This window comes from Acanthochromis polyacanthus, chromosome 8 (genome assembly GCF_021347895.1).
Source record: "Acanthochromis polyacanthus isolate Apoly-LR-REF ecotype Palm Island chromosome 8, KAUST_Apoly_ChrSc, whole genome shotgun sequence".
NCBI lineage: Eukaryota > Metazoa > Chordata > Actinopteri > Pomacentridae > Acanthochromis > Acanthochromis polyacanthus.
The window spans coordinates 28,967,927-28,995,693 of record NC_067120.1 but is presented as its reverse complement, the minus strand read 5'-3'; the positions used below and the strand labels follow the sequence as shown (position 1 = coordinate 28,995,693).

The window sequence follows — 27,767 nt, the reverse complement described above, 5'->3', positions numbered from 1 at the left end:
AGCAAAATTGACTTTTTAAAGTGTTTTTTTTAAGCAAAGACAACAAACATTCTTTGAACTTGTTTTCTTAGTTTGACATGATTCTGAATGAAATAGTTTAGGGCTAAGGACTACAAAACACCTCATAGCATAGAACTCTGAGAAAATGTGACAAACAATTTTATCTCTTTCCTGAATTTTATGGCTGTGTTAATGAAAAAAACATGGTGAAAGTAATGCTGACATTAATTTATATTGACACTGCATTTCTTGTCTATCCTTCTTTCCAGACACATTGAGAATTGGACTGGTCTGCAGACCTTGAGGGATGTGGATATGGAGCTCTACAGTGGCTTACAAAGACTGTAAGTAATATAGCATTCCTAAAACATTGTGTCACAGAAGTATAACAAAGACAACAGTGTAAAGATTCCATTTGTGGAAAAAATTCTGAGCGTCTTCTTTAAATCAACAACAACAGCAACAACTAAAACAACATTATTGTTCTTCTTCTTCTTAATAACAATAATGATATGTTTTGTGTGCTTGGGTATGTGCCCTCATATTATGTCAGAAGCAAATGACTATGTGTAGTGGGAGTTTAAATATTCACTCCACGTGTGGGAGTCTGTTGGACTGTAATTCAAAGGATATGTATGTAATCTGTGTGGGATTAGGATGATGATGAAGTTTGCATGCACAATCTGGATCTTTCTCAGATCCAGAGGCTTTTCCCATGTTTTTTAAACAACTTGCTATGGTCCAGTTGTGGCCACATTTTTGTGAAGCTTAAAAGACACTACCAGTCAAAAGTTTGGACACACCTTCTGACTCAATGCTTTTTATTTATTTATATCATTTTCTACATTGTAGATTAATACTAAAGACTAGCACATTTTTATTTACAACATAATTTCATATTTTTTTTTAGAGTTTTGATGTCCTCAGTATTAACATACAATGTATAAAATAATTAAATAAAAAACATTGAATGAGAAGGTGTGTCCAAACCATTGACTGGTAGTGCAGATACCTCGCAAAATTCATTGCTTTACTTTGTGTGATGTTATTTATTGCTGATAGCCTGTGGCTCTTGCATTGTGCAACAGCTGTTCAATATGGCTGTGATACAACACTGTTCTTACTGCTTTGTTAATTTGATTTGGAATGAAAAAAAGTTTTAATCTACAAGTGGTGTAGGGAAATGGTGAAATGATCCATAAAGTTAATCGAAAACCACAGAGCATTTCATGAAACTGAAAAACATCAAATAACAATTACTCCCCTATGCTTTTTAATTTTTTTTTCACTACAGAACCCACCTGAAGAAAACAATGGACATGACAAAAAAATGCTGCCGATTACATAATACTTCATGCCCTACTTGACATGCTTAAAGTTAATTGTATACCTAGGGTATAAAAAGGGTCATTTCATATCATGAGCAGCACTCCACATGCAAAAGCATAGAGTGGTTTCCTGCTGACATTCAAGCCGTAGCACAACTCAGAAGTTGTCAGCTCTCACATGATGTCAAAAATGAATTAAACAAATGAATCATGTGAAGTCACAAAGGCATCCATCACTGCTGGAAATTGGCATAAGTGAGAGACAGATAGCGAAAAAACTGAAGATCTCCAAGACAGTCATTCATTACACCAAGAAAAAACAAGCTGAACATGGTACTACTAAATTGCTAACTGATTGATATTCATGGTGAAGGTTGCCAAGGTAATGAAGAAGCTCCTCGGTCCCAAAGCCCCAGGTGTGGATGAGATTCGGCCTGAGATGCTGAAGGCTCTGGACATTGCTGGACTGTCTTGGCTGACACATCTCTTCATTATCACGTGGGTATCAGGCCTGGTGCCTGTGGAATGGCAGACTGGGATGGTGGTTCCCATTTTTGAAAAGTGGGGCAAGAGAGTGTGTGCCAGCTACTGGGGTATCACAGCCTCTCTGGGGACGGATTTCTCTAGGGTGCTGGAAAGGAGACTCGGATTGATCATTGAACCTCGGATTCAAGAGGAACAATGCAGATTCTGTCCTGATCATGGAACAGTGGACCAGTACTTTACCCTAGCGGAGCTGCTGAGTGGAGCATGGGAATTCAACCAGCCAGTCCACATGTGTTTGTGGAGCCAGAGAAGGCCTGCAACTGTGTCTCCTGAGGGAGCCTGCGGGGGTTATGGTGGAAGCATGGGCCACCGGGTTTGCTGATACGAACCATTCAGTCCCTGTCCAGCCGAAGCGAGAGCTGTATCTGCATTCTCGACACAAAGTCAGACACATTCTTGGTGGGTGTTGGACTCCGCCAGGTCTGCCCCTGGTCTCTGATTCTGTTTGAGGTGTTCACGGATAGGATCTCAAGGCATAGCTGGGGTAAGGAGGGTGTCCAGTTTGGAGATCTCAGGATCGCGTCTGCTTTTTGCAGATGGCCTGGTGCTGTTGTCTTCATCAGATCATGACCTTCAGCATGCACTGGAGTGGTTTGCAGCCGAGTGTGAAGTCCGAGGCCATGCTTCTGCGCCAAAAAAAAATTGATTTGCTCCCTCTGGGTTGAGAGGGAGTTGTTTCCTCATACTTCAAGTATCTTAGGATCTTATTCACCAGTGATAGGGAGATGGAGCATGAGATGAACAGGCGGCTTGATGTGTTGTCTGCAGTAATGTGGGCATTATCCTTGTTTACTGTTGTGGTGAAGAGGGAGCCTCAAGGCAAAGCTCTCGATTTACCAGTCCATCTATGTACCAGTCCTCACCTACGGTCATGAGCTCTGGGTAGTGACTTAAGGAACAAATTCACAGATACAAGCGGAGTCAAGCTTTGAAGCTGTACGGGAGGTAACAGGAGCTAAAGAAACTTTGATTTGGCTTAAATTAAGAATTTGTGGTGTTCAGAGAAGAGACTGTAGAAAAGAACGGGATGAACCCCTGGAGAAGACATGAAGAGGGGATTTTAGAAGCGAGGACCTTTAGAGCTGGAGCAGGATTAGATGATTAGATTTTGTTTTTTTTCCTGGAGGTGCTGATGAACTGATGGGATGACCAGGAGGGGAGCGTCCATCATTTGCTCTTGTGGACTTGAAGATATGAAACTGTAGTAGCCAAAACAAATCAAAAGGTCCTGATGACTTATTCTTCTTGAAGGTTGAATTTTACTGTTGTGAAGCTCTTGTGGGATTGTAAAATTGATCTGAAGTGGATGAAAGGGAGACAGCACTCCAGCCGACTCTCCAGATTTGAGACACGTCATCATGTTCCTCTGCAAAGACTGGCCTGCTTTGGTGTCAACAATGCAGATGTATTTTGAAGACCTGAATGATGAGACTTCTTTATCTCTCTCTTTCTTTCCTTCTTTCACTACTTACAATTTTGATGCAACTCACTAAACTCATGATAATTCAAAGTGATAGAGCTGAAAAATTTCAAATTGTTGATCTCTCCCTCTCTGTCTCTCTCTGTGTTTTAGTACTATTACGAGGAGCAACCTGCATACGATCTCGACCCGTGTTTTCTCCAAGAACCCACACCTGCACTACATGTGAGTACGCACAACATTAACAGTATAACAAATATATATGCTATCACAAATGCCCATTGCTAACCCCTAATAAAGATCAACAATGGTTTTCTTTTCAGTACTGGAACTAAATGTGTGCTTGAAAACATTTTTAAAATGCAAACAAATGACTAGAAATGTAGATCGATAACACAGAAAAACATTTTTAGAAAAAGCATTGAGAAATGTTCAGTCTGCAGCCTGGAAGACGTATTGACACAATTTTCAGCACCTGGGCTCTGTACAACACCACAAAACCTCGGTTTGCTCAGCTGCATGAGATGGATATCACTGATATCAAGCTGGATGCTATTCAAACAGAACTATTATAATTTTCAGGTAGCATAATTTTGCTTAAGGCTGAATTGTCTACACCTCACAGCACTGTGGAAAACAATTCAAAGCCTGTTGCTGAGCATAACGTAGCTATAAAGGCCCTTGAACTTAAGCTAGCAGATATGGAGGAACGGAGCAGGTGGGATAACATCTGTGTTATCAGTCTAAAAGAGGGACCTGAAGACCTGAAATACTTGCTGTGGTTGCCATCCAGATGTGGACTGGCAATCTGACATACCGAGCACTGTCTCGGTGGGCCAGTGTCTAGTGGGGGCTGGTCAATTCAACTAGCCGTGAAAATGGATGGTGCTGCACCGTCAGGGGTGGGACCGCAGGGTCATCCATGGTACAGTGCCCCTGGATCAGGAAGGGTTAAGGGCCTTGCTCAAGGGCCTGACAGTGGCTGCATTGGGATTTGAACCTCTCACCTTCTAAACAGTAGTCCAGAAATCCTATAAACTAGGAGATTTATTCAAAATTTTGAGGTGTTGCGCTTATAATTTGGAGTTTGTGCCCTAGTAAGTGTAATAGTGAATTCAGTAAATGGAACTCAAAAGGTTTAACAAACTATTTTTCATTTATCCATAATGGGGCATTCCAGAGATTTTAAGCGCTACAGAACAAATATGGATTGCATTCAGATGACTTTTACAGATATTTTGTCAGACATTCAAAAGCATCTGGCTGCAGACCTCCACTGTGAGGTCGTTTCCGGTGCACGCTCCACTGTCAGGACGCCTCCACTGTCAGGACGGGAAATGCACGGGATGCATTACAAAATAAAATCGAAATAAAATCGTGCAGGGACTTCCGGTGGAATTGATTTTCGTGCTAATGCATTAATTAGTTAATAATAGAACATAAAATCTATTAATCCCTTGTCTATATTATATATCATTTTTATTTATATATTAAACTTCTGTTTTGTCGTTTTTGTTCTATGTTTTCCTTTTATGTTACGCATGAGCCCCACCGTACAGCGAATACAAGCGGCCGAAATGAGTTTCCTCCGCAGGCAGGCTGGGCTCAGCCTTGGAGATAGGGTGAGGAGCTACCCTGGCTGCAGACCTCCACTGTGAGGTCGCTCTCACAGTGGAGGTCTGCAGCCGACCCGACTCCGGATAAGCGGAAGAAAATTAATGGATGGATGAGCCCCACTGTGACTTTTTATGCCTGTGAAGTACACATTTATATTCTGCCAGTAACCGTATCAAGAGTATATTGAGAATTTATAATTACTCCACCAAGGAACGCGGTGGAGTTATGTGACGATCGGCGTACATTTGTCCTTCTGTGAATCTGGCTGTTGGCAACACTACTCAAAAAGGCAATAACGGATATGGATGAAATGTTCAGGGAAGGTCAGAAATGGCACAAGGACCACCTCATTAGATTTTGCCAGTAATGCGGCTTATAGTTGGGTTCTGTAAAGCGTCTTGAGACGATTTGACTTTAATTGACGCTATATAAATTGAATTGAATTGAATTGAATTGAATTGAATTGAATTATAGTCTGGATCCACGGATTTGTTAAACATTTCCCATAGCGAGATAGCGGCCGGCATGGCGTCACTGTAACTGTGACAACAAGCAAACGCTTTGTCAGTTGCCTGCATCAATTCATGCTGCCCGCTGCATATTTAATGAAATAAATTATTAGTTAATAAACAAATGCTGCATTTATATAAAAAAACGCTACATTTCTGACAATGTCATGTGGGGGAATGAACAGCCTTGAAGGAGTACTGCACTCTCTGAGTGCTTTTCTGGTTCTTTTTATTTGGACAAGTGAAGCATTAGCATTTGTCTTTTCCAAAACACTTCTCATTCATGATTGCCATGTACATAGAGCAATATACACTGTTTTGTGTAATATTACAGCTTAGGTCATTACAGAAAACATAAACGTGGGTGACTTGGGGCTCAAGTGTCTATTTGTAGCCTATAAAGCCGAGGATCTTTTGTCTATGCTAATTATGTTCTTGTGCTGCTGGAGCACCTAAATACCACCAACTACCACCCAAACTCTTGAGATCTACAGTGTAGTTCAGGTGAATTATTAAGTGCTCAATGAGAAAACAAAACATGAACACACAAAGTCACAACATGATCAAATGTTCTGTTATCCTTCAATTATTCATCTTTGTGACATTCACAATATGCCAAATAATTTTTTTCGTCCACTACTATGTCACAGAATTTCCACATGTCCTCAATGTTGTAGAATGTGAATTTGAAGACCTCCAGGATTTCTTCCCATTCCTGCTCATCCATGTCTTCTTGCCCCAGTCTTTTATACTGCAGAGCAGCCTCAGCCTGTTCCTCCTCCCCCATGTATAGAACATCAGGCAGGTCCACTCTGGCAGAGAAGAGTGTCTTATTGGCCTCAACCCACTCTGCTGCATGTCTGCAATCATGCAGAATACGCACTTCAACCGAGTCCTATAGAAAAGACAGAAATAAAAAAATGTCTTTCTGTACCATAACTGCTGCACCAACAGTATCTGACCAATAGATACTGTGAGAATAGCCTACCCCTTCCACTGGTGTGCTCACATCAGCAGGTCTGACTGAAACCTCAGTTTGCTGCTCTTCTTCCTGAAAATATATAGATAAGTAAAAAGATCAGTTGTAATATTCAAGCCTAACCTCCAAAAAGAAGAAAAAGAAAAGATCCCATCAGGACCTGTTCAAATAGTCCTCCTTGACATATTAGTCAGCTCAACAAATGTTAATTTTCAATCCAATCATGCATTATCTAGACACTGTTTATTTTTAGAGACAGCAGGTGTGACCTTAACTCATGAATGGCATATTCTTTAAAGCGAGTCCACAATTGGAGTACAATTTGGAAAAAAGACTGCTGAAAAAATAGGGAAATAGAAATGCTGGTTTCCAACCTGAAACAAAAGAAAAACTCAAATGGGACTAAAACAAAATTAAAATCTTACCGTAGTAATGTCATCCACCCTTCTTTTCTTCAGCCTAAACACTGGTGACACCTCACCTTGCAGGAGGGCTTTTGATGTATCTGTCCAGATCTTCTTATCTAAAAGCAAGTCAAGAAAATGTTTAGATTAGACAATGACAAACAAGTCACATGACACAATTGTGTGCATGTGCGTATAACTTTAATCTAAAATGCAATGACATTACCTTCAAATGTAATGGCATTTTTTAGGTGGACCTCCAAATGTCGCTGAAGCTTCGACGGGATGCTTGGTTTAAACATGCCTTTGGGCAAAGGGGGCAGTGAAACAAACTGTAGCATGTTGTGCAGCGTTCTACTGCAGGCTTTCCGACTGACTTAAAAATTGAATGGTGCATCTGAAAAGGATATAAAATTGTGTTATGTGTTTGAATTATAGTACATGAACTTTATTTCAAATTAATTTATCTTTGCTTACAGTTAAAATGTGAAAAAAAACTTAATTTCTACATACATTTCTAGGTCTCATTTACACTGCAGGTCTTTTTGCCTAATACTGACTTGATGTATATATCTGATTTTTTTGTACCGCCTGTTTACATCTACTTATAAAACTGACCTATATCCAATAACTGCATCATTAATGACTCCTACATGAGTTTGCAACAGCTATACTGACGAAGAACACAAAAAAAACATGCATTTACTACGGTGGCCGACAGGGGCAAATGTACAATATACACAAACGAGCTGCAAATACATTAATGCGTTGCATAAACAGAAACGCGCTGCAACAAGAAAATGTTGCATATACAGACGCGCTGCATAAATGAAAACAAATGCAAAAAGAAAACGTTGCATATCCAGTCACACATGAGCGAGCACCCATAAAAAGTCGGCATGGTTATCAGTCCATCAATCAAACTTTATTTATAGAGCACTTTTCATACAAAAGAAATGAGTCCTTTACAAAAAAAAACACAAAAAAAACCAAAAACATGCAGGTTCTCCCATGCCCCACCCTGCCCTGATAGGCCTACATAAACCCACTAATACACACACCCCCACACACATAAAAAGTTATGTTAGGTTATGTCAGAGACAGTGGACATCTAGTTTCCCTAAATGTTTAGGAGTTTTTAAGTCCTTAGCTTTTCAGTCACTGTGATTGTATGGGTGCTGAAGTGGTGTTTTACTACCATCTCTCTGTGTTCTCTCTGTTATTTATGTTTATCCATGGAGATGAGAGAAGACAAACCTTTTCACACAGCTTTTCCCTCAACTAACGTTACTTGTCTTGCTCACCATTGTCTACCTCTCAGGTGAAAAGCTCACTACTGTCACTACTACTTCCACTGTGTGACTGGATATGCAGCATTTTCTTTTTGCATTTCTTTTCATTTATGCAGCGTGTCTGTATATGATGCGTTTTTCTTTTGCAGCGTGTTTCTGTGTTTGCGGCGTTTTCTTTTTGCAGTGCGTTTCAGTTTATGCAACGCATTCATGTATTTGCAGCTCGTTTGTGTATATGCACGTCATTTTCCCCTGTCAGCCACTGTAATTTACACTTTCTGTGGATAATAAAAATCAACAACTCACCGTAAACGCCAAACGATACAGACGATCACTCGCGTGAAATGGCTTCTTCTTTTGATTTATTTAGCGGTTAGTAAACCAACTTCAGGTGCGTTACGGCCACCTACCGGACGCTTATGGTTACTTCCCGTCCTGACAGTGGAGGCGTCCTGACAGTGGAGGTCTGCACCGGAAGCGACCTCACAGTGGAGGTCTGCAGCCAGATGCCTCTCCAGACATTACTTTTACCAAAACCTAAAAGTAGTACTCGAAAGAGGACTTCTGGTAACATTTTTGCCATTAAGGCTTTCTTTACTAGCACTGTTATTTAAAGGTTGCAAATGCTAATTATGAAATATTTTGAGAGCAGTCTTGTAAAATATTAGTTAACTGTGCCTTAACTGTTAATCAATATGTTTTTCTTTGTATTCTCATTTGTTATGCCAGTCAGCGCTATTATACATCATTGTGGAAAAAATAGAAAGTAAAAGGTAAAACTCCAAGGTGACATGCTTTCTTTGTAACACCAATGTTGGACAAAAAATACTATGAAGCAAATCATTAACAGTCATTTTTAATCTCTATCTTTAACGACCTTCAAATTGAAGTCATGGCTCATTTTTAGAGTTTGATATGACACTGGCAAATGTATATGCATTTTGTAAAATATATGATATCCTATCAATTTAACACGGAACTGGCATGACACAATAGCCTTTTCTCTTCTACATATTGGCATCTTTTATATTTTGACAAAGCAACTGTCTCCAAGAAGGGCACAGTGGCCGATCAGGGATACAGACATCTTAGTGCTGCTGAGACTTCTTGATCAGCAGGAAGTGGGCAGATGGTGTTTGTTTTTCTCTGTGTGCATGGGAACGTGAGTTTCATGGATTTGTAAATGTGTGTGTGTTTCTTTGTGTTGCTAGGTAAGTTGGATTTTCTCAGTCCTCTGCACTTCTCTCCAAACAACAAACAAGCCCTTGCATATTGGATGTAACTGAAATTATGTTCAATAATCAAGATGGAGAAACTAAAAAACGTCTGAGCCCTTCACCTTCTTTACATTTAGTGTTAATTAATCAAGACTTCGCTAAAATGGGCTGAACAGCGACTTAGTGGTTCACACTGTCGCCTTGCAGGTAGAAGATCTTTTGGGGCATGTGTTTTCAGTGTTGTCTAGTTGACTTGTTTTTTTTTTAAAGTTTAAATTTGATAAAAGACACTACACTTCATCTTAAAAATAATACAATGTAGGAAGACACAATTTTGAAACTTTTATCATTTTAGTGATCGTACATAGGGGTGTATGCAGTGAACTACAATTTGCTGCAAATAAAAGAAGAGTTGTGGTTCAAACACTGTGCCATGTGGTACACCTCACACATCGTCAGGTCTATAAATATTTGGGCAGTGTCACAAATTTCCTTATTTTTCCTGCGTCAACATATTGAATTTGAAACTAAGTAATCTAGAAGTGACTGATTTGTAGACTTCTTGGCTTTCATTCAAGGGCTTTAACAAAAATTACATTGACTTAGGAATTGCAGCCATTTGTTACATCATCCCTTGCAAAAAAGTATCTGGACATTTCACTGATGAGGAGTTTCATAGCCACGTGTGACACACTCAGTAGGGAGAAAACACCCAAAAATGATTACACTACTAGATGAATAAAACTGTCTCTGTGCATTGGTTGTCATCCAATATGTGCTGGTAAAGCAGTCTTCAAAGTAATTTGCAGCAAGGCAAGTTGCCTTTCAAACCTTTGGTTACATGACAAGTTTGTGTAGCAAATCGGCACTGGTCAATTGTAGAAATCATCTTCAACACTGCAATGGTAGGGCAACAAAAGCAGAAGGGTCTTGTGAATTGAGATCTGATGATTTAGAATTACTTGTATTAATGCGGCCTCTTTATGTGTTGGAGCTGTCAGACACAAAGAAAGTCAAACAAGGCACAGAAGGAAAGACCATGAAGAAAGCTAGCTTCTATTATATAAAGTGAAGCTCATATGTTCTCTCAGAGCTCAGCAGTCTGTTTGTGTGTGTGTAATGGGTGAAGAGAGCTGGGTCCATGTGTGGCTTTTGGATTCTGGAGGTAATGCAGGGACCGAAGGGAATCCAAAAGGCGGAAGTGAGTCCCTGCCAGTTCCCTGCCAGACCATAGACTGCTGATCCTCTGAGTCTATGGTCTGGCAGGGAATGAATGAATGAACTGGAGTTATATGGCAGGAGGAGAGATTGTGAGCAGGTGAGATGAGTGGACTGATTGCTACAGCTGACTCTCATTGTTGCAATCTGACTACAGGCAGGCGGAAGATGCAGGGATTTTTCAAAGCATGGACATTGCAGGTATAATTGATAGCTTAAAAAAAAAAACTTCATATGGTGAGCTACTTTCACTGTCCTGGTGTTGTGCATGTTCGTTCACTGTTCAAGAAAGTGTGTTATGAAGTCAGGAAAATTTATTCAAGCACATCATACTACACTTTTTTTCACTGCTTGATACAAAAATAAAATAAAGCATGTACAGTCCCACCTCATTACAGAGGTCTGTCTGACAAACCATCATTTACTCGGAATTATTATTATTATTGTTGTTGTTGTTGTTGTTGTTGTTGTTGTTGTTAGTAGTAGTAGTAGTAGTAGTAGTAGTAGTATTATGTTTTACAAGTTACAGAGTTTGATAACATGCGGACTCCACATGTGCACAGCAAAATGAGTGAGGAACAGGAGAGCAACACTAAAAAGGAAAATTAATACAATAAATGGACCATTAATCATTTTTGTGATTTTGCCTTCTCACAATTAAATGAACATGGTCAGTCATGTTGTTATGCTGCACTCACAGAAAACACATGAAATTAGTCGGTTTCAGCTGGGCTAACTCTGACATTACAGTGTGTTATTTGACTCCTTTCAAAGTATTTTTTTTTTGTCTCATTTCAATTTCATTTGTATGGCACCAATTACAATTCAAATTGTCTCAAGACGCGTGACAGAACCCATATGCCTAAACCCTCAAAGCAAGCTCCCTTTTAACAGGAAGAAATCTTGAGCAGAACCCGGCTCTTTTAAATGGAGGGGGACCCATCTGCTGGTCAGCAGGTTGAGAGGAACAGAAGAGGTAGAGGGGGTGGACGAGGGGGAGGAGGTGGGAGAGGGATTGGAGAAGAGTGGGGTGGGGAACACACAATTGGATGCATACATGATAAGATAGATGGTACATACAAAATACAAGCTAACACTGAAACAGATTCATAAGTTTACTGTTATGGTGTAGGCTCTGGCATTAAATATACAACATGTACAGCTCGTAAGTACGATTCAAACTGTGTGTAGACGAGCATGTCAAGTATGGTATGGGCAATGCAGAGTAGACTGGTGGAAAGGGGCAGCTAGAAGCAGAGGGCTGGAAGAAAGACAGGAGCAGCATCCCACAGCGGACATGATGGAGACTAAGCCAGCTGGTGGGACAGCAATCACAGATCAGAAGAATCCAGCTCCAGGACTAGGGACACTCGGAGAAAGGACACAGGGGGAAACAGAGTGAATGCAATGCAATAATGATATATATAGTCAATACATACAGGTATTGAGAAAAGTGTGGGCTGAACAGTGCATCAAGAGAGGTCCCCCAGCAGCCTAGACCTACAGCAGCATAACTAGGGACAGAACTAAAGGACGTCGAAGAAGTCAGTTGTACATGTGGACTACAGCTGACCCCCTCTCAGTCACCCAAGTGAACTCTAACTGTAAGATTTGTCAAAAAGAAAAGTTTTAAGCCTGGTCTTTAAAAATAGAGAGGGTGTCCATCTCCCGAACCCAAACTGGGAGCTGGTTCCACAAGAGAGGCGCCTGATAACTGAAGACTCTGCCTCCAATTCTACTTTTAGAAATTCTGAGAACCACAAGTAAGCCTTAGAGCGAAGGATTCTGCTCAGATGATAAGGTACTATAAGGTCTTTAAGATATGATGGAGATTGGTCGTTAAGAGCTTTATATGTCAAGAGAAGGATGAAGAGAAGCCAGTCTAGGAGAAATATGATCTCTCTTACTCAGCACCCTTACTGCAGCATTTTGGATCAACTGAAGGTTTTTCAGAAAGTTATTTGGACATCTTGATAGTAAAGAATTGCAATAGTTATGCCGTACAGTGACAAATGCATGGACTAGTTTTTCTGCATCACTCTAAGACAGGATATTCCAGATTTTTGCAATATTTCTCAGGAGAAAAAGAAAGTCATGCAGACTTATTTTGTGTGTAAGTTAAAGTACATGTCCTGGTCAAAGATAACTCCAAAGTTCCTCACAATAGTACTGGAGGCCAAAGGAATGCCATGCTTTGAAAGCAAGTTCCTTTGCAGACTGAGGCAGACAGAAACTGGTGATGGTGCAATTTTGTTTTTAGGAATTTGGAAATCATCAATTCAAGTGCTAAGAAAAATTATTTGTCTTTGGCTTCAGTCAGACTGTCAAGGGATGTCATAAGAGAACCACAATGCTGCTGCAAAATGTCCCCTTATGCCATTTATTCACAGTATATTTATTTAATAGACATTTCTTTCTATATATTTATAGCTTAGTCATGTACAGCACAGTATGTAGCTACAAAGCACGTAATGTACAAATTATACATAATTAAGACATGTTAATATTGCTGATAGTGTTATTTATGATTTTGAAGAATGATCAGAACTTCTTATATCATATTAGCTAAAGAGCCATGTAAACAATAACCTGCAATGAAAGAAAAAAATCGAATATTTTATTTTCAGCAAGTGGTTCACATTGTTTTCTCCAATCAGAGCAGTCTGTGGGACGACACTGTCCATCCATCCATTATCTATACACCTCTTTATCCTCATTAGGGTTACAGGGGGGCTGGAGCCTATTGTAGGATCCACCAGCCATTATCAACAGTGAAGCAGAACCAGGACAGGGTTTTGTTTATTCCCCCACCTATAGCTCTGTAGTCCTAGCACCTCTGCAGCCACAGAATGGAGACGGGCTCCCGTTTTGATCAGCGAAGCAAGAGGGACACCAGGACACCACGCCAGATGTGGGACATGTCTGGCATGGGGGCGTGAAGCACCGAGTAAGCAGGAAGCGAGGCCGAGAGCTGACTTTAAAAGATTCCCCCCAATACAGACCTCCAGGATGTGTATTAGACCTGTCTTAGCAAGAGACTGGCTCAAAACCCCCAAGTACTACCAAGCCTCCAAGGAACCAAATTGATGGCAATAAAAATTCGGACTAATTCCTGAACCGCAGAAGGGAAGAAGCTCAGAAACCTGGAGGATCACTCACTGACAAGGAACTTTGAACTCCAGTCAGAACCAACAAAGACAATCATCCCACAATTCTGGACAAAACTCCTTTTTTGTACATCCATTTAACCGAACAAGTGAACTTTTCAATGACTTCATGATTAACCTACCTCTTGCCTTACTTTTAATATTTTATTCCTCCTGATTAGTATCAATGTCATAATTTTAACATGTCTGCCGATCACATATGAGCATGTTTGGTACCATTTTAATCAGCTATCTATCAGTAATGCTCCTAGATAAACCACGTTCACCAAATTAAAAATATTTTGGAAAGTTACAGAAATTAGCTGTAAATGTAAATCTGTGAGGGACATCTGGACATCAGCCCTCCCTGACGGAGGATGTACCAGACCCCTGCTGAGTTAATGATATGCAAAGGCCCACTTTAAAAGACCACATCTGAAAACACCATTTTGAGTTCTCCTGAATTTTGAAGTCAACTTGCTATCCATCACTCTGAGGCTCCACTCTGTCCACCGTTGTTCTGACCCGCCTCCACAGGCCAACTGGACCGCATGCATCATCGTCACCTTCATCATCATCATCATCACGGGCACGCAAGTACCTTTCATTCACTGAATACTTGGTGCATTCCTCTAAATTCATTTCCTAAAACCATTTATTTGGCAAATTTTCACATTGGCATTTCCCAAAAGTTACGGCTGCTTTCAGGTGTGGTCTTCTAATTCCTTCCTCCCAGAGTGCCATATTACAATGTAATATTCTCCCAATATTGCGTCGTAATATTGTACTCTATTCCTTCCCTGTCATTCACAATCCGCTTAATGTTTGTTTTGTGTTAGTGTTTTGTGTTGTATGTGTATTGTTGTGCTCTTAGTTGATAGACGTCATTAATCATAGTTAGTTGTTGTTGTCCTGTTGTTAGTAAATAAATGTTTTGGTAACTAAGTCCAGTTGACTCAATTGTTTATTGTTCACATTTTGGTCCCTAACTTATATTTGATTCCAGCTACCGAAATTCTACTCATAATCTTATTGAGCTGAAATAATTCCCTTGATTACTTTATGAGGTTTTTCTTGTCTGCAGCAAGAGATGTTTCAGATGCTGCATTATTATTTTTAGGCTAACTCAAATATTTTGCTGGACGAAAACTAGTTAGACTACTTAATAATTGTGCACAAAGTAATCTTAACCCCATTTACCGTAACATTTCATTTTTTGGTGGAGAAAACAATTTGAACTTTACAAACACATATTAAGAAATCCTACACTATCCCAGATGACTTGGAGTGAAGGCAGTGGACACTCAGGACAGGTCGCCAGTTTATTGCAGGACTTCAAATACAGACAAACAATCATACTCACATCCACACCTACAGGCAGTTTAGAACAATCAATTAACCTCAGCGTATTTTTGGACTGTGGGTGGAAGCCAGAGTACCCAGAGAAAACCCAAGCACACACATGGAGAATATACAACCTCCTTGCAGAAAGATCCCGGGAAGGCCTGAACGCGAATCTTCTAGCTGCAAGGCGAAAGTGCTAACCACCGAACCACTGGGACTACACTGTCTCCTAGAAATTTTATATTCTATATCAGGAGTGTCAAGATCCGTTCCTGGAGGGCCACTATCCTGCATGTTTTAGATGTTTCCCTCTTCCAACACACCTGATTCAAATGATCAGGCTCATTATCAGGCTTCTGCTGAGCTTGATGATAAGATGATTTGAATCAGGTGTGTTGGAAGAGGGAAACATCTAAAACATGCAGGATAGTGGCCCTCCAGGAACTGAGTTTGACACCCCTGTTCTATATGAAGGAAATAGACCTGTGACCAGATTATGTTTTCAATAAGTCTTCTCCAGAAACATTTATATACTTTGAGTTCATGGGTCCAATCAGTTCGTCTTGCTCTTACTCATAACTGGAATTTCTTTGTAGAAATTCCACCATGAAGGTCTAATTTACACAATCTCCTCCCAATAGTTAATGTTAACATGTGTCTGTTGACACGTGTTAACATGTTGACTCTGATCTGAGATGTTGTAAATGTGTGATTTCTAATGAACTTTTCCTATACAGCACAGATACCTCTTGACCTTCCTTTACTGGGGTAGTCTAGCCTAGCCGCGCTAGACAACCCACGGCAACGAATTTAATTCTCTGCCAGGGTGGGTCTAGTTACCCTCCATAAGGCTCGAGGCTGGATTCTCCTAAAACTGGACGGACAAATCACCATGAAGTGTAGAGTCAGAAGGTGACTAAGTGACGACAGAGGCGCGACGATTCTGACAGAAACAACCAGCGCACAATAAACAGTTATCGTTCAACTCGGCTTTGGCCACAGCCCTTAAAGATTTGAAGCTAAAATTCAACTTGAAAGATAAACAAAGGACGGCACTGAAGTGTTTCATTGAGAAGAAAGACGTATTTGGACTTATGCCGACGGGATATGGCAAATCCTTAATATACCAGTTAGCTCCGTTGGTTGGGAAGCTAATGGGACTTAGCCACAATCCGCCGGCGCTCTAGGAACTACGTCAGCCTATTCGTTGCGCTGATTGGTTGTATACCTACCCAATTGCTGCAGAGTGATTTGAAAGAGAACCTTTTAGCCCGCCTCCCTCCCTGTCGAGCGGTCCGAGACCCTTGTGCCTTCAGAACATGGGTCTAGCGCAGCTAGGCTAGGGGTAGTCCCCAAAAACAGCAGAACATGAGTTGAAGTTGAAAGTCAACCCGAGGAAGCAACTGAAGTTCACTAAAATGACTGCTACAGCACTGCTGTAATTTCAGACTTGGTTCAGATCTTGGAAGTCTCCAAGCAAAACATTTTCCAAAGAACTCAACATTCAACAACACTGTGATGTTAATGGAGTTGTAGCGGGCGTGACGTGGTGTTAGTGACTTGGTCGTGTTTTGTGAGCTTCTGTGGCAAGCAGCTGCTGCAGAATTAGTAAACCTGCTGGTGTGTGCACCTAGACCGACTGATAAATTGGCAAACTGGTGTGTAAAAGTGGGAAGATTGTTGTGGTTCTATCTTGTGTTGAGTTTGTCAGAAGTTGAAGTAGTTTGACTTTGCTATTAGTGAGTTGGTAGTTGAAGGTGCTGTTTTAAGCTATCTGAACATCTACAGTGATTTGTTCAGAGGTTTCATGTGAAGGGACGTTGTCAAGAGAACTGTCAGAAATGTGGGAGTAAGATATGTTTTTTCTGGGTGCTTAGTGTGTGGTTTAAGGCAGTGACATCTGTTAATGTTACCTCCTATACACAGCCAACAGTATGAATGTGATTTAGTACTTGTTTTAATTCAATGTGCCTTCCAGTGCTATGAGTGTATGCATTTATAGCAACAGAAGACGTAATTCCAGCCCTTCTGGCACAGTTAGAGCATGACTCTGCCCATTAACCAATTTTTCAACAAAGACACCTACATATAAAACCCAATTTACAAAAAATTTACCTGGTGGCAACAGGTGATGGCAGAGAAGTGAAGATCTGAATAGAGTCAATTTTACTAGATGGATCACACCATTGATTTGAAACTTGATTGTTTATTGGATGCAAAGGATTGTTATGTTGGTGATAACTGGGCTGAGCTGATGCAATGTAGGAGAAAAGCTTAGTTGGAGATCAGCAGCGGCTCCCAGGCCAGTGGACCTACTGTTGCGGTTTCTGTGAGGCTCAGGTGCAGGAAAGATGTAGAGACCAGCAGATACAATACAATACAATGCAATACAATGACTTTATTAATCCCAGAAGGGAAATTTAATTGTCTGGTCTCATCTGTTTACTTTTGAATTAAATAGTCTGATTGTTGATGGAAAGAATGATTTTCTTAATCTTTCAGTCCTGCAGCACAGGGATAGGAGCCGTCCACCGATGTTTTGTTGTTCACTGAGGCAGGTGTGAAGTGGATGATCCATGTTTGTCAGAATGGACTCCATCTTTCTAAGTGCCTGTCTCTCCACCTCATCCTCCAGTGTGTTCAAGCTGATTCCAGATGCCAGTTTTTTTAATCAGTCTGTTCAGACGCCTTACATCCTTGTTCTTTATACTGCCTCCCCAGCAGACTGCAGCATAAAACAGGACACTTACTACCACAGACTGATCAAACATCTGCAGCATCTTACTGCAGATGTCTAAAGATCGAAGTCTTCTGAGGCAAAAAAGTCAGCTCTGGCCCTTTTTGTAGATGAAGTCTACATTTTTAGACCAGAATTTTTTAGACCATTTTTAGATGCAGAATAAGCAGTTTTATTTACAAGGCAAATAGTTACAAAAACTACAAGACTGAACCGGAAAACAACAGTCGAAGGAAGAATCAGATTACTGGTGTTAACAAATATGGATAACTCAATAGTTCCTCTAGAGGCTGGCGGACTGTACAAAGAGATATCAACTTAGCAAAATAACTAACCCACTGCAGGTATAACTTTGGCAGGAAAGTGAAACTATGCACTGAGTAATACAGAGCACAAAATACGTATAAAGGTTACAGGAACAACTAGATAAATAATGAGATTTGAAAAAACAAAAGAATGACTGCCCTCACTGAGATACTCAGACAACCTATCTGTGGAATACTGAGACAACAATACTAACCTAAACTAGAATATAAAGCAATGAATGAAGGTGGCATACCAGGCAAAGGATAAAAGAGTGAAAACACTCACAGGAGAAAACTACAATACAAGAACTAGTACTAGTCCATTTAAGAGTGACCTGCAAAATCTCACTTTAAATTAAACTCCATCCCCTTTACTAGCAAGACTGCATCTATGGAGAGTGTAGCATGGAAATGTACAAGGCCAAAATATGATCTTTTTTTGAAGCCTGCTCGTGTAAGTCTGTTTTGCATAGGACTAAGGTTTGGTTGTGCATTTCCAGATACAAAAACAGTAGCAGCTAAAAACACACTTTAGTTATCAGGATGTGTGTTGTTATAGTCTGGTAATTAAGTGCAGGGGTTCTTTCTTCACACTGAGGATGTATTTAGAGCTTTTAGTGATTGACAGTACAGCACAGCATTTGATTTTGAAGTGGATGAGTTTCTTGATGATGGCTAAGTGAGTCTCTGGTCAAGGAGTTTTAAAGACTTAAGAAGTGAGATTATCAAAATTGACTCAGTTAAGTTCACCAGGTTCAAGGAAGCACATATTAACGATAACTTTCCAGATACCTCACCGGGAAAATTTACATATTAGTTAAGAAATAAACCAATGTGAACATGACATTTAGGTAAGAAATCACAGAACAAGAAATAGAAATGTTTAGTTGACTTTGTTCTGGTGTGCAAATGGCTTCACGATTATTTTTGAGAAAGCAAACAGAGCAGCAATGCAGGATGCGCTATAACAGCCACACAGGCCTACATCACAATACCAAGCACAGCAGAATATCCACTGTACAGAACTTAGGTGCAGGAAAAATCCCTTTCCTCAGTATAGAGTTATTTTATCATTGGATAGTACCTATGCATACCAGTGCAAGCTCTAGTCACATGGCTGAAGCAGCCCAGCATCAACAGAATTATCTCCTTTTTGGTTTGTGACAAAAAGCCAGAAGGATTCAGACATGTACCTCTTAAGAAGATCAATCTGTCCTCCTAGTAGAAGTTTAGTCCACCATCTTCGTTATACATTAACTAGCAGTCCTTTTAGTCAGAAAATTTGAGTCGAAAAAGAACTTGTCAGAGATCTGCTGCAACTGTACATACCAACCGATTGTCAGCACCTTGGACAGCACCTCTCTGAGAAAAGCTTCAAATACAGCTCCTTTCTACGCAACACTGGCATCATGGAACAAAATCAGCTGCATGTGCCACTCAGCTTGCAAGTTATTGAGCTGAAGGAGACAATACCACTAATTACCTCCGCCAGGAGGGTATGTAATCACCGGAGTTTGTTTGTCTGTCTGTGTGTGTGTCTGTTTGTCTGTTAACAGCATAACTCAAAAAGTCATGGACGGATTTTCCCCAAATTTTTTACAGGATGTCCGGAAGAGCAAAAGTAACAATTGATTAGATTTTGGAGGTAATCCGGATCACCGTCTGGATCCAGGATTTTTTTGAAGGTCGAAGGACAATTGAGAGATGGCCTGGCAGCCATCTCTCAATGGTACAGTAGATCCTGTAAAAAATTTGGTGAAAATCCATCCATGACTTTTTGAGTTATGCTGTTAACAGACAAACAGACACACACACACACACAGACAGACAGACAGACAGACAGATGGCCTGGCGGAGGTCTGCGCTCTCCGAGTGCTTTTCTAGTTACAAATGATCCACAGGTCTCTGGTGCAATACGCCTCGGCAGTTATGCTACTGCACATGACTTAAAGTCCTGTAATTAATTTCACATGATTGAAATCAGCATGCATTTATGTAGCATTTGCACACATTATGTAACTTGTGGCTGAGAAACACTGAGTTGACATGCAAAGTGAATCATGTCCCTATCATGGTATAATGCCCATGGTGAGGGCTAGAGTTATGTAAAAGCATGCATAATCTCCATAGATTACAATCTGTGTTATGATCAAGTAATGAGCACACACACACACACACACACACACACACACACACACACACACACACACACACACACACACACACACACACACACACACACGTTTGTTTTTCTATACCGGTGGGGACTTACCATTGACTCCCATTCATATCTAACTCCTAACCCTTACCCTAACCCTAACCTTAACCATCACCAAATCAATGCCTAACCCTAAACAAACGTTTTTGCACTTTTACATTTTTTATTAACAACAACATGGCCAAGAAAACGGTGTTGCCACCCGTGGGGACCTCATTTTAGGTCCCCACCGTAAGACAAGTCCCCACCTTTATAGCAAATAGTCAGGTCAAAGTCCCCACCGGTATAGCAGAAACAAGTACACACACACACACACACACACACACACACACACACACACACACACACACACATGCACGCACACACACGTTTGGGCTGACAGCATCCATGTTTAGATATCCACTGTGAAGAATGAAGCATCAACTTGTGTTTGGAGTTGTTACGAGAGCTTTGGACTCATTTCCATGAATCAAGACAACATGTACATTACCATCCAAAAATTTGGAAGCGGGATCAGATTTTTATAAAAGAAGAACATAGTTTCATTGACATACTTTGCAACAAAATAAACATAATTATTATATAGAGTCACTCATCAAAATACATTTTTACTATAATTATCAAGTATTTGAGTTTATCTTGCTTAGACTTTGATTTCTTCAAAATAGCCTCCTATGTCTTTAACACCAGCATGGCCGATATGAAACATTCGTTTGACATTATGTGCCAGGAATTATATTTTAAGCTTTCTTAAGTTCATTGAGAGACCGCGGATCCATGGGATGCACTGTTCTGACTGATCGTTCCAATCATGTTGATTTCTTCCCTTTTTTATGGTGCTATTTTCTGCTAATTTCTTTTACTGGTGACAATTATATGTTTATTTTCTGCTTTTGTAGTAATCCTGTTTCTTTCAGATCTTTTTCTATCATAACTTTCAGTTTCTTCTAATCTCTTCAGGGTGTAGTGAACTCCTTTATTGGACACCATTAGGTGTTTTGCAGTTTCTCTTGCAGTGTATCTTTCTTTCCTCAATGTACAAATCTGTACTCTTGTTTTTCACCTGTAGTGTACATGAAAAGTCAGTACGTTCAAAACAAGATTCTGCTTCACACAGTAAAAGAATATTTTGATATGACAGTTTTTGAGCTGCGACCGTTGACCGACCTTAGTCTGCCCGTCTGCTCATCTCTCTACACCCAAACTCTGTCTGGCTGATACTAGATTAAGAAAGGAGGACTCCAAACATAGACATTATACTGAAATATACTTGATATGCATATCTACACAGTGTCTGCATCTTACTACCAGCTACATATGTAATATATTTAAGACCAGAGCCTTACACCAAAACATTAAGCTTATGAATAAGGTTCAGTGTTGGCTTCTACTTTGTATGTATCATTAATGTTACACTCAGCATGTATGTATTCAATTGTGTGTTATATGTTCCTTGACCCCCACCCCCTTCTTCTCTTGTCCCTCTCCCCTCTCTCTCCCCTTTTACGTATCCTGTCCCTCTCAACCCGCCGGCCAGCAGCAGATGGGTCCCCCCATATGAGCCGGGTTCTGCTCAAGATTTCTTCCCATTAAAAGGGAATTTTTTTCAAGCCACTGTCACCTTATGGCTTGCTCTGGGGTCCAGGCATATGGGTTCTGTGAGTGTGTGTGTGTGTGTGTGTGTGTGTGTGTGTGTGTGTGTACATGTTTATCTATACCGGTGGGGACTTGGTGGGGACTTTGACCGGACTCCACGCCATCTCGGTGGGGACTCGTATCACGGTGGGGACCAAAAATTAGGTCCCCACGGGAGGAAACAGTGTTTTCATGGCCATGTTGTTGTTACTGAAAAAAGACGAAGAGCAAAAAAGTTTCTTTAGGGTTACGCATTGTTTTGGTGTTGGTTAGGATAAGGGTTAGGGGTTAGGCATGAATGGGAGTCAATGGTAAGTCCCCATGGGGATATAAGAACCAGACATGTGTGTGTGTGTGTGTGTGTGTGTGTGTGCGTGTGCGTGCGCTTTTTGTATGTTGATGTTTTTCTTAGGTGTGAATTCTCTCCAGATGACAGTCTGTGTTTGTTTGAAATGTTGAAGTTGTGTGTATACACCTTGCTAATGTTGACATTATATTATTAGTAATGTTCCTGAAAAGAATCCTTTGTATGCATAATCACTCCAAGACAATCTAAACCTTATTCTGCTCTATATGAACCTAAGCTCTCCTAGGTTTGTTCAACACTCACCCCAAAGCATTGTGTAGATGACGTCTTGCAACAATGAGCTCCTGCTGTTATGTTGAAGTACAGTAAACTTTTTGACATCTATTTTAATTTTGCCGCTTTCTCATTCTCTTCCTCAGAAACCTGTCCAAAAACCCCAACCTGACCACACTGTCCTGGCAGATCTTTGAACATCTACAACTCTTGGAACTGTAAGTTGTCCTGTGATTGTTGCTAGCCCATTATATGGGCACTGTGATTGTACAGTAGCTACGAGAAAAAAATGGTCTTCTTTGCATCTATTTTACCTGAGTCTAGCAGCCAGTGGGGGTTGTTTTACCCACTGGCAGAAACTGAACAGACATGTGTATCTCAGCATTCACAAATGAAACTGACTATTATTTTGCAAACCTGAATGCTAAGGAAGTAAGTACCCCAGTGCTGTGGAGAATGACACCTGGCATGTGTACTGGAAGTGGTGACCTGTATGTGTGTGTTTGTGTATTTGCGGGGGGGGGGGGGGGGTACTTGTGTGTGTGTGTGTGTGTGTGTGTGTGTGTGTGTGTGTGTGCACTCAACGACAGCAATAGCCACACTAGCACTGCACAATTCAGTGAAGTTAGGGGTGTTAGACAAAAGCTCATGTGACATTGAATCATACTGTGCATTAGCATGGATTTTCAAATGTTCTTCATCAGTTGTGAAATCAATACTGGTACATATAGTTGATCAGAAGTCAAAGCCAAGCAAACAGACTATTTTCTGACATGCAGAGGTGTTTTTTGTGTTATGTTGCTAAACCATCATTGGATTCCACACTTTCAATGCAGTTTTATCAGTTTTTTTTTTTCATGGTGCTTGTAATCACTCCACATCTGAAAAATAAAATTAAACCAAAAGGTGAGAAAACTGTCTGCACATAAGACTGATTCATTTATATTGCCCCAATGATGCTAGGTTGTGAAACTACACTGTAGAGCTGTTACACACACTTATAGATTTTGTGTTACAAAGATTAGCGTCTGAGAGATCAACACTGAGCTTTATATTCAGCCCCTGTAATAATCCCTGATAAAACACAGGATGTCACAGTGTGAGTAAAGAAAAACTGTTTACCAACATGGGCATCAACAATGGTTACATATAGAATAAAAAACAAACAAAAACAAAAGACTTCTACAAGATAGTCAAAAGACTGAGAATGAGAGAAGCATAAATATTTGAAACCGTCCTGATAAAATATCAACCTAAGTAAAAGAGGAGATGACAGTAAAACAGCCTTTTGTTGTTACAGTGTGGGGGGAAATGTTAATCCAAAGTGAGAGTGCACAGAGCATACAGCGGGGAGACTGCAATTAAACAAGGTTTTATTTACAATAATTCGAAACTAACTATAACGCCAACTAAGGCCAGAACTCACTATGGGTGAGGGAGGGGGGAAAGCAGGCTCCCGGGAACTGGCAGTCGGGAGGAAAGACTTCTTCCAAGTCACTGGAAGAAGGAGATTTCTTCCGGTGTCTTGGTATCATCAGGGGTACCGAGTTCTTCTCATGAAGCAAAGCAGGTTGATCCATGTCCCCTATCTGGACCCTGGACTCTATCGTCCAAGGTCCTCTATCTGGAGGTGCCTTGGTAGGGTCCACATCCTCACACCTGGAGGATGGCTTCTTCGGGGGACCCAGGTCCTCACTCGTGGGGAATCCTGAGGGGAAAGGTAGGCTGCTCTGGTGGGTCAGTGTGGCACTGTGGTTGCAGAGCTGAGGCAACAGGCAGAATGATCTGACAATCACTGCCATGAGAAGTCGGTCTTTAGAGCAGGTGGAGATGTGAGCTGCAAGTGTGTGGCCGCACTCAATCCACTCTGATCAGCAGCTGCAGAGCGCCGCATAGACACACTGACAGAGGAGCGGATGACCGAAAGGAGGCGAAGCTAGGCACAAGCTGTTACATTTGTAGTGGAATAGATCAGTTGAATAGTTGTGCATATAGATGGAATCTTACACTTCATACTATAAATCATAAAACACTATGTGTATGAGGGAATGCAGATGTATCTTTACACATCAGTCTCTAAATGAAAGTTTGAGACAAAATACAGTCTAGAACTGTCAAGTCACTGTATTGTCAGCCACAGCGCTTCCACTACTTTATCCATGTCTTCGTTGACTTGGAAAAGGCTTGTGTTGAGAGAAAGAGACGGCCGCTTGATAGTGTGGTACCTTCTAGTAGACAAAACTTTTATTTCCTGCAGTCACTCAGTATTACACACGTCCACTCGACTCAGGCCAAATATAGAATCGAAAGAGGCAGGGTATGCAATTGTGTGCAACAGCAACCTAACTAGCAACTAGCTCCAGTCCATACAGGGCCAGTTGTTGCAATGCGATGGAGAGAGGAAGACAGGGAGAGGGATGGGGAGATGGAGGGGGAGCGGGAGGGATGGGAGAAGAGGAGGATGGGGAAAAAGGACCATATAACACACAGCTGGATACATGCAGGATAAGCTAGATGATGCATACAAAGTAAAAGCTAACATCGAAATTGATTCATAAGTTCACTGTTATGGTGTACAGCTCTGGCATTAAATATACTACATATATAGCTGGTAGTAAAATTCAAACAGTATGTAGATGAACATATCAAGTATAGTAAGGGCGATGCAGAGTAGATCGGTGGAAATGGGCAGCTGGAAGCAATGGGCTGGAGGAAGGTAAGCAGCAGCATCCCACAGTGAATATGATGGAGACTAAGCCAGCTGGTGGGACAGCAACCGCAGATCTGAAGCATCCAGCTCTGGGACCAGGGACAGAGAAAGGACACAGGGAGAACTAGAGTGAATGTACTGCAATAACGGTATATATAGTAAATACATAGGTAGTTAGAGAAGGGCTCAGTGCATCAAGAGAGGTCCCCCAGCAGCCTCGGCCTACAGCAGCATAACTAGGGGCAGAACTGAGGAACGTTGAAAGTCAGCTGTGCAAATTAAGACTCCAACTGACCCCCTCAGGGTCAACCAAGTCAGCCCTAACTGTAAGATTTGTCAAAAAGGAAGGTTTAAATGGTAGTATTTATATAGCGCTTTTATCCAAAGCGCATGATACGTCACATTCACCCATTCACACACTGATGGCGGAAGCTGCCATGCAAGGCACTAACCGTGACCCACCAGGAGCAATTAGGGGTTCGGTGTCTTGCTCAGGGACACCTCGACATGAGCTCGACGGGCTGAGGATTGAACCGGCAACCTTCCAGTTACAAGACGGCCACTCTACCCACTTAGCCATGCCAGGTTCAAAGCCTGATCTTAAAAATAGAGAGGGTGTCCGCCTCCCAAACCCAAACTGGAAGCTGGTTCCAAAGGAGAGGTGCCTGATAACTGAAGGCTCTACCTCCCATTCTACTTTTAGAAATTTTAGGAACAACAAGTAAGCCTGCAGTCTGATACTGAAGAATTCTGCTGGGGTGATATGGTACTATCAGGTCTTTAAGATATAATGGATATTGATCGTTAAGAGCTTTATATGTCAGAAGAAGGATTTTGAATTCTATTCTAGATTTCACAGGAAGCCAGTGAAGAGAAACCAGTATAGGAGAAATATGATCTCTCTTGCTAACTCCCGTCAGTACTCTGGCTGCAGCATTTTGGATCAGCTGTTGGTGTTTGAGAGAGCTACTGGGACCACTATCTTAGTATGCTCAGAAGAGTCATTGTTGACATGCACAAACTGGAACCTATTTATTCATAAAAAAACATAATAATGGGGTGTAGGGCTGGACCCGAATATCCCGAATATCCGAATATTCGTTAGCTACGGCGTTACGGGGCGGAACGAATATTCGGATATTCGTCTTTAATAGTGCCCAAATATCCGGAGAGTCGTGTGTGAGAGTGTGTGGTCATAGTGGAAAATACATAGTGCGTGTTATCAGTGCAAAACAGGACCGGATGGCTTGCTGGACGTGTTGAGTGGAGCAGAATGGAGAGGAGCGGAGCAGAGAGCTCTGGCTCAGCCAGCTGGCTTATACTGTATAGCCTGGTGCACTTCATGGGTGTGGCTGGTTAGATGATTACAGCTCCGTCCCACCAGAGACCTGTAAGAGGAGCAACAGAAGACAAGGGCTCTGGGGCCATAACACTGCCAGAAAAGAAAACAAACAAACAAAATAAAAACAATAATGCACTTTGTTTCTTTCATAGATTTATCATTGGTCTTCTGAAAATATGACAAAATCTGTTCATTCTGGGGAGACAGTAATTATCTGCACACATGCAGATACATGCAGCCCATAGGTTTTAAATTGTGTGTTACAGCATGTTTTGTCAGCGTGAGCTTGTGAATGTGCTGCAGGCTATTCTAGCTGAAATATTTAAAGCAGGGCTGTTGGAATGCTAATAGTGAGATATTTCCAGCTATGATCTGGTTCAGGGTGCTGGGGCTATTTCCAACCCTGTGTTGTGTGGGAGAAAGATACACAGACACAAACATGCCGTACACTCAGTGATAACAGTTACTAGGGTTCCACAATGATTTACTGGTCTCTTTGATCATTTTCTGTGGTTCTGCTTGAGCTATTTTAAACTTAATTGTGATTCATCTGGATGACATGGTCACAGTGTTGTGTTTATCTGGCAGAGACTTATGCACAAAGTAATATTTTTATCTAGTTTTATGTTACCTTTTGTGCTAAATCCAGGTTAATTAACGATAAACTATTAAAAATATAAATCACTTTAAATTGGCTGTCAGATAGGCCCTGAATTCAGCCTGCTGAATGAGGGAGTGAACAATTTTGGAAGACCCCAATTTTTAAAAGATCAATCAAGACACCTCTACCATCATTATGTTTGAATTTACCCGTATCTGGGAATGTTTGATCTAATCATGACAAATTTTTAAGTACCTCCTACTTTAAAAAAAAAACACACACACACACACACACACAACCAGGGTATTCTTTTTGTCTTTCCTTGCGGATGCACCTGCATTCCCCTTACTGTTTCTCCTCAGCCCCTCGACCATTTCTCATGCCTTCTACGTAGGCCCCTCCTCAACCCCTCAATTGTTTCTCCTCAGACCCTCGACCATTTCTCATGCTTTCTAGGCCATCATGACCTTGAACACAAACTCACAAAAAGCCCCAGAAAGAGTTTGTGCTTCAGGCAGTCATTTGTTTCCGTTCCTGTATTCTATAGGTTTTCATTGGGTTGTGGTGATACAGGTTTGTTTAGAGTATGCATGAATTTTGTTTAAACATGTTTTACAGT

General features: G+C 41.0%; 1 protein-coding gene and 1 long non-coding RNA gene across 2 annotated transcripts in view; one reads left to right on the top strand and one right to left on the bottom strand.

Annotated features, from left to right (window-relative positions):
• Positions 1-27,767, top strand: part of ntrk3a (neurotrophic tyrosine kinase, receptor, type 3a) — a 163,079-nt gene that overhangs the window by 33,267 nt on the left and 102,045 nt on the right. The window contains exons 2-4 of the mRNA XM_022212044.2: positions 270-344; positions 3,448-3,519; positions 22,642-22,713. Coding sequence (XP_022067736.2) covers positions 270-344; positions 3,448-3,519; positions 22,642-22,713 — 219 coding nt within the window. The remainder of the gene's footprint in view (positions 1-269; positions 345-3,447; positions 3,520-22,641; positions 22,714-27,767) is intronic.
• On the bottom strand, positions 5,625-7,184 carry LOC127535068 (uncharacterized). The gene is made up of 3 exons (XR_007943716.1): positions 6,825-7,184; positions 6,409-6,471; positions 5,625-6,315 (listed from the first exon to the last, which is right to left on the bottom strand). It is a non-coding gene; the product is annotated as an uncharacterized LOC127535068 (long non-coding RNA).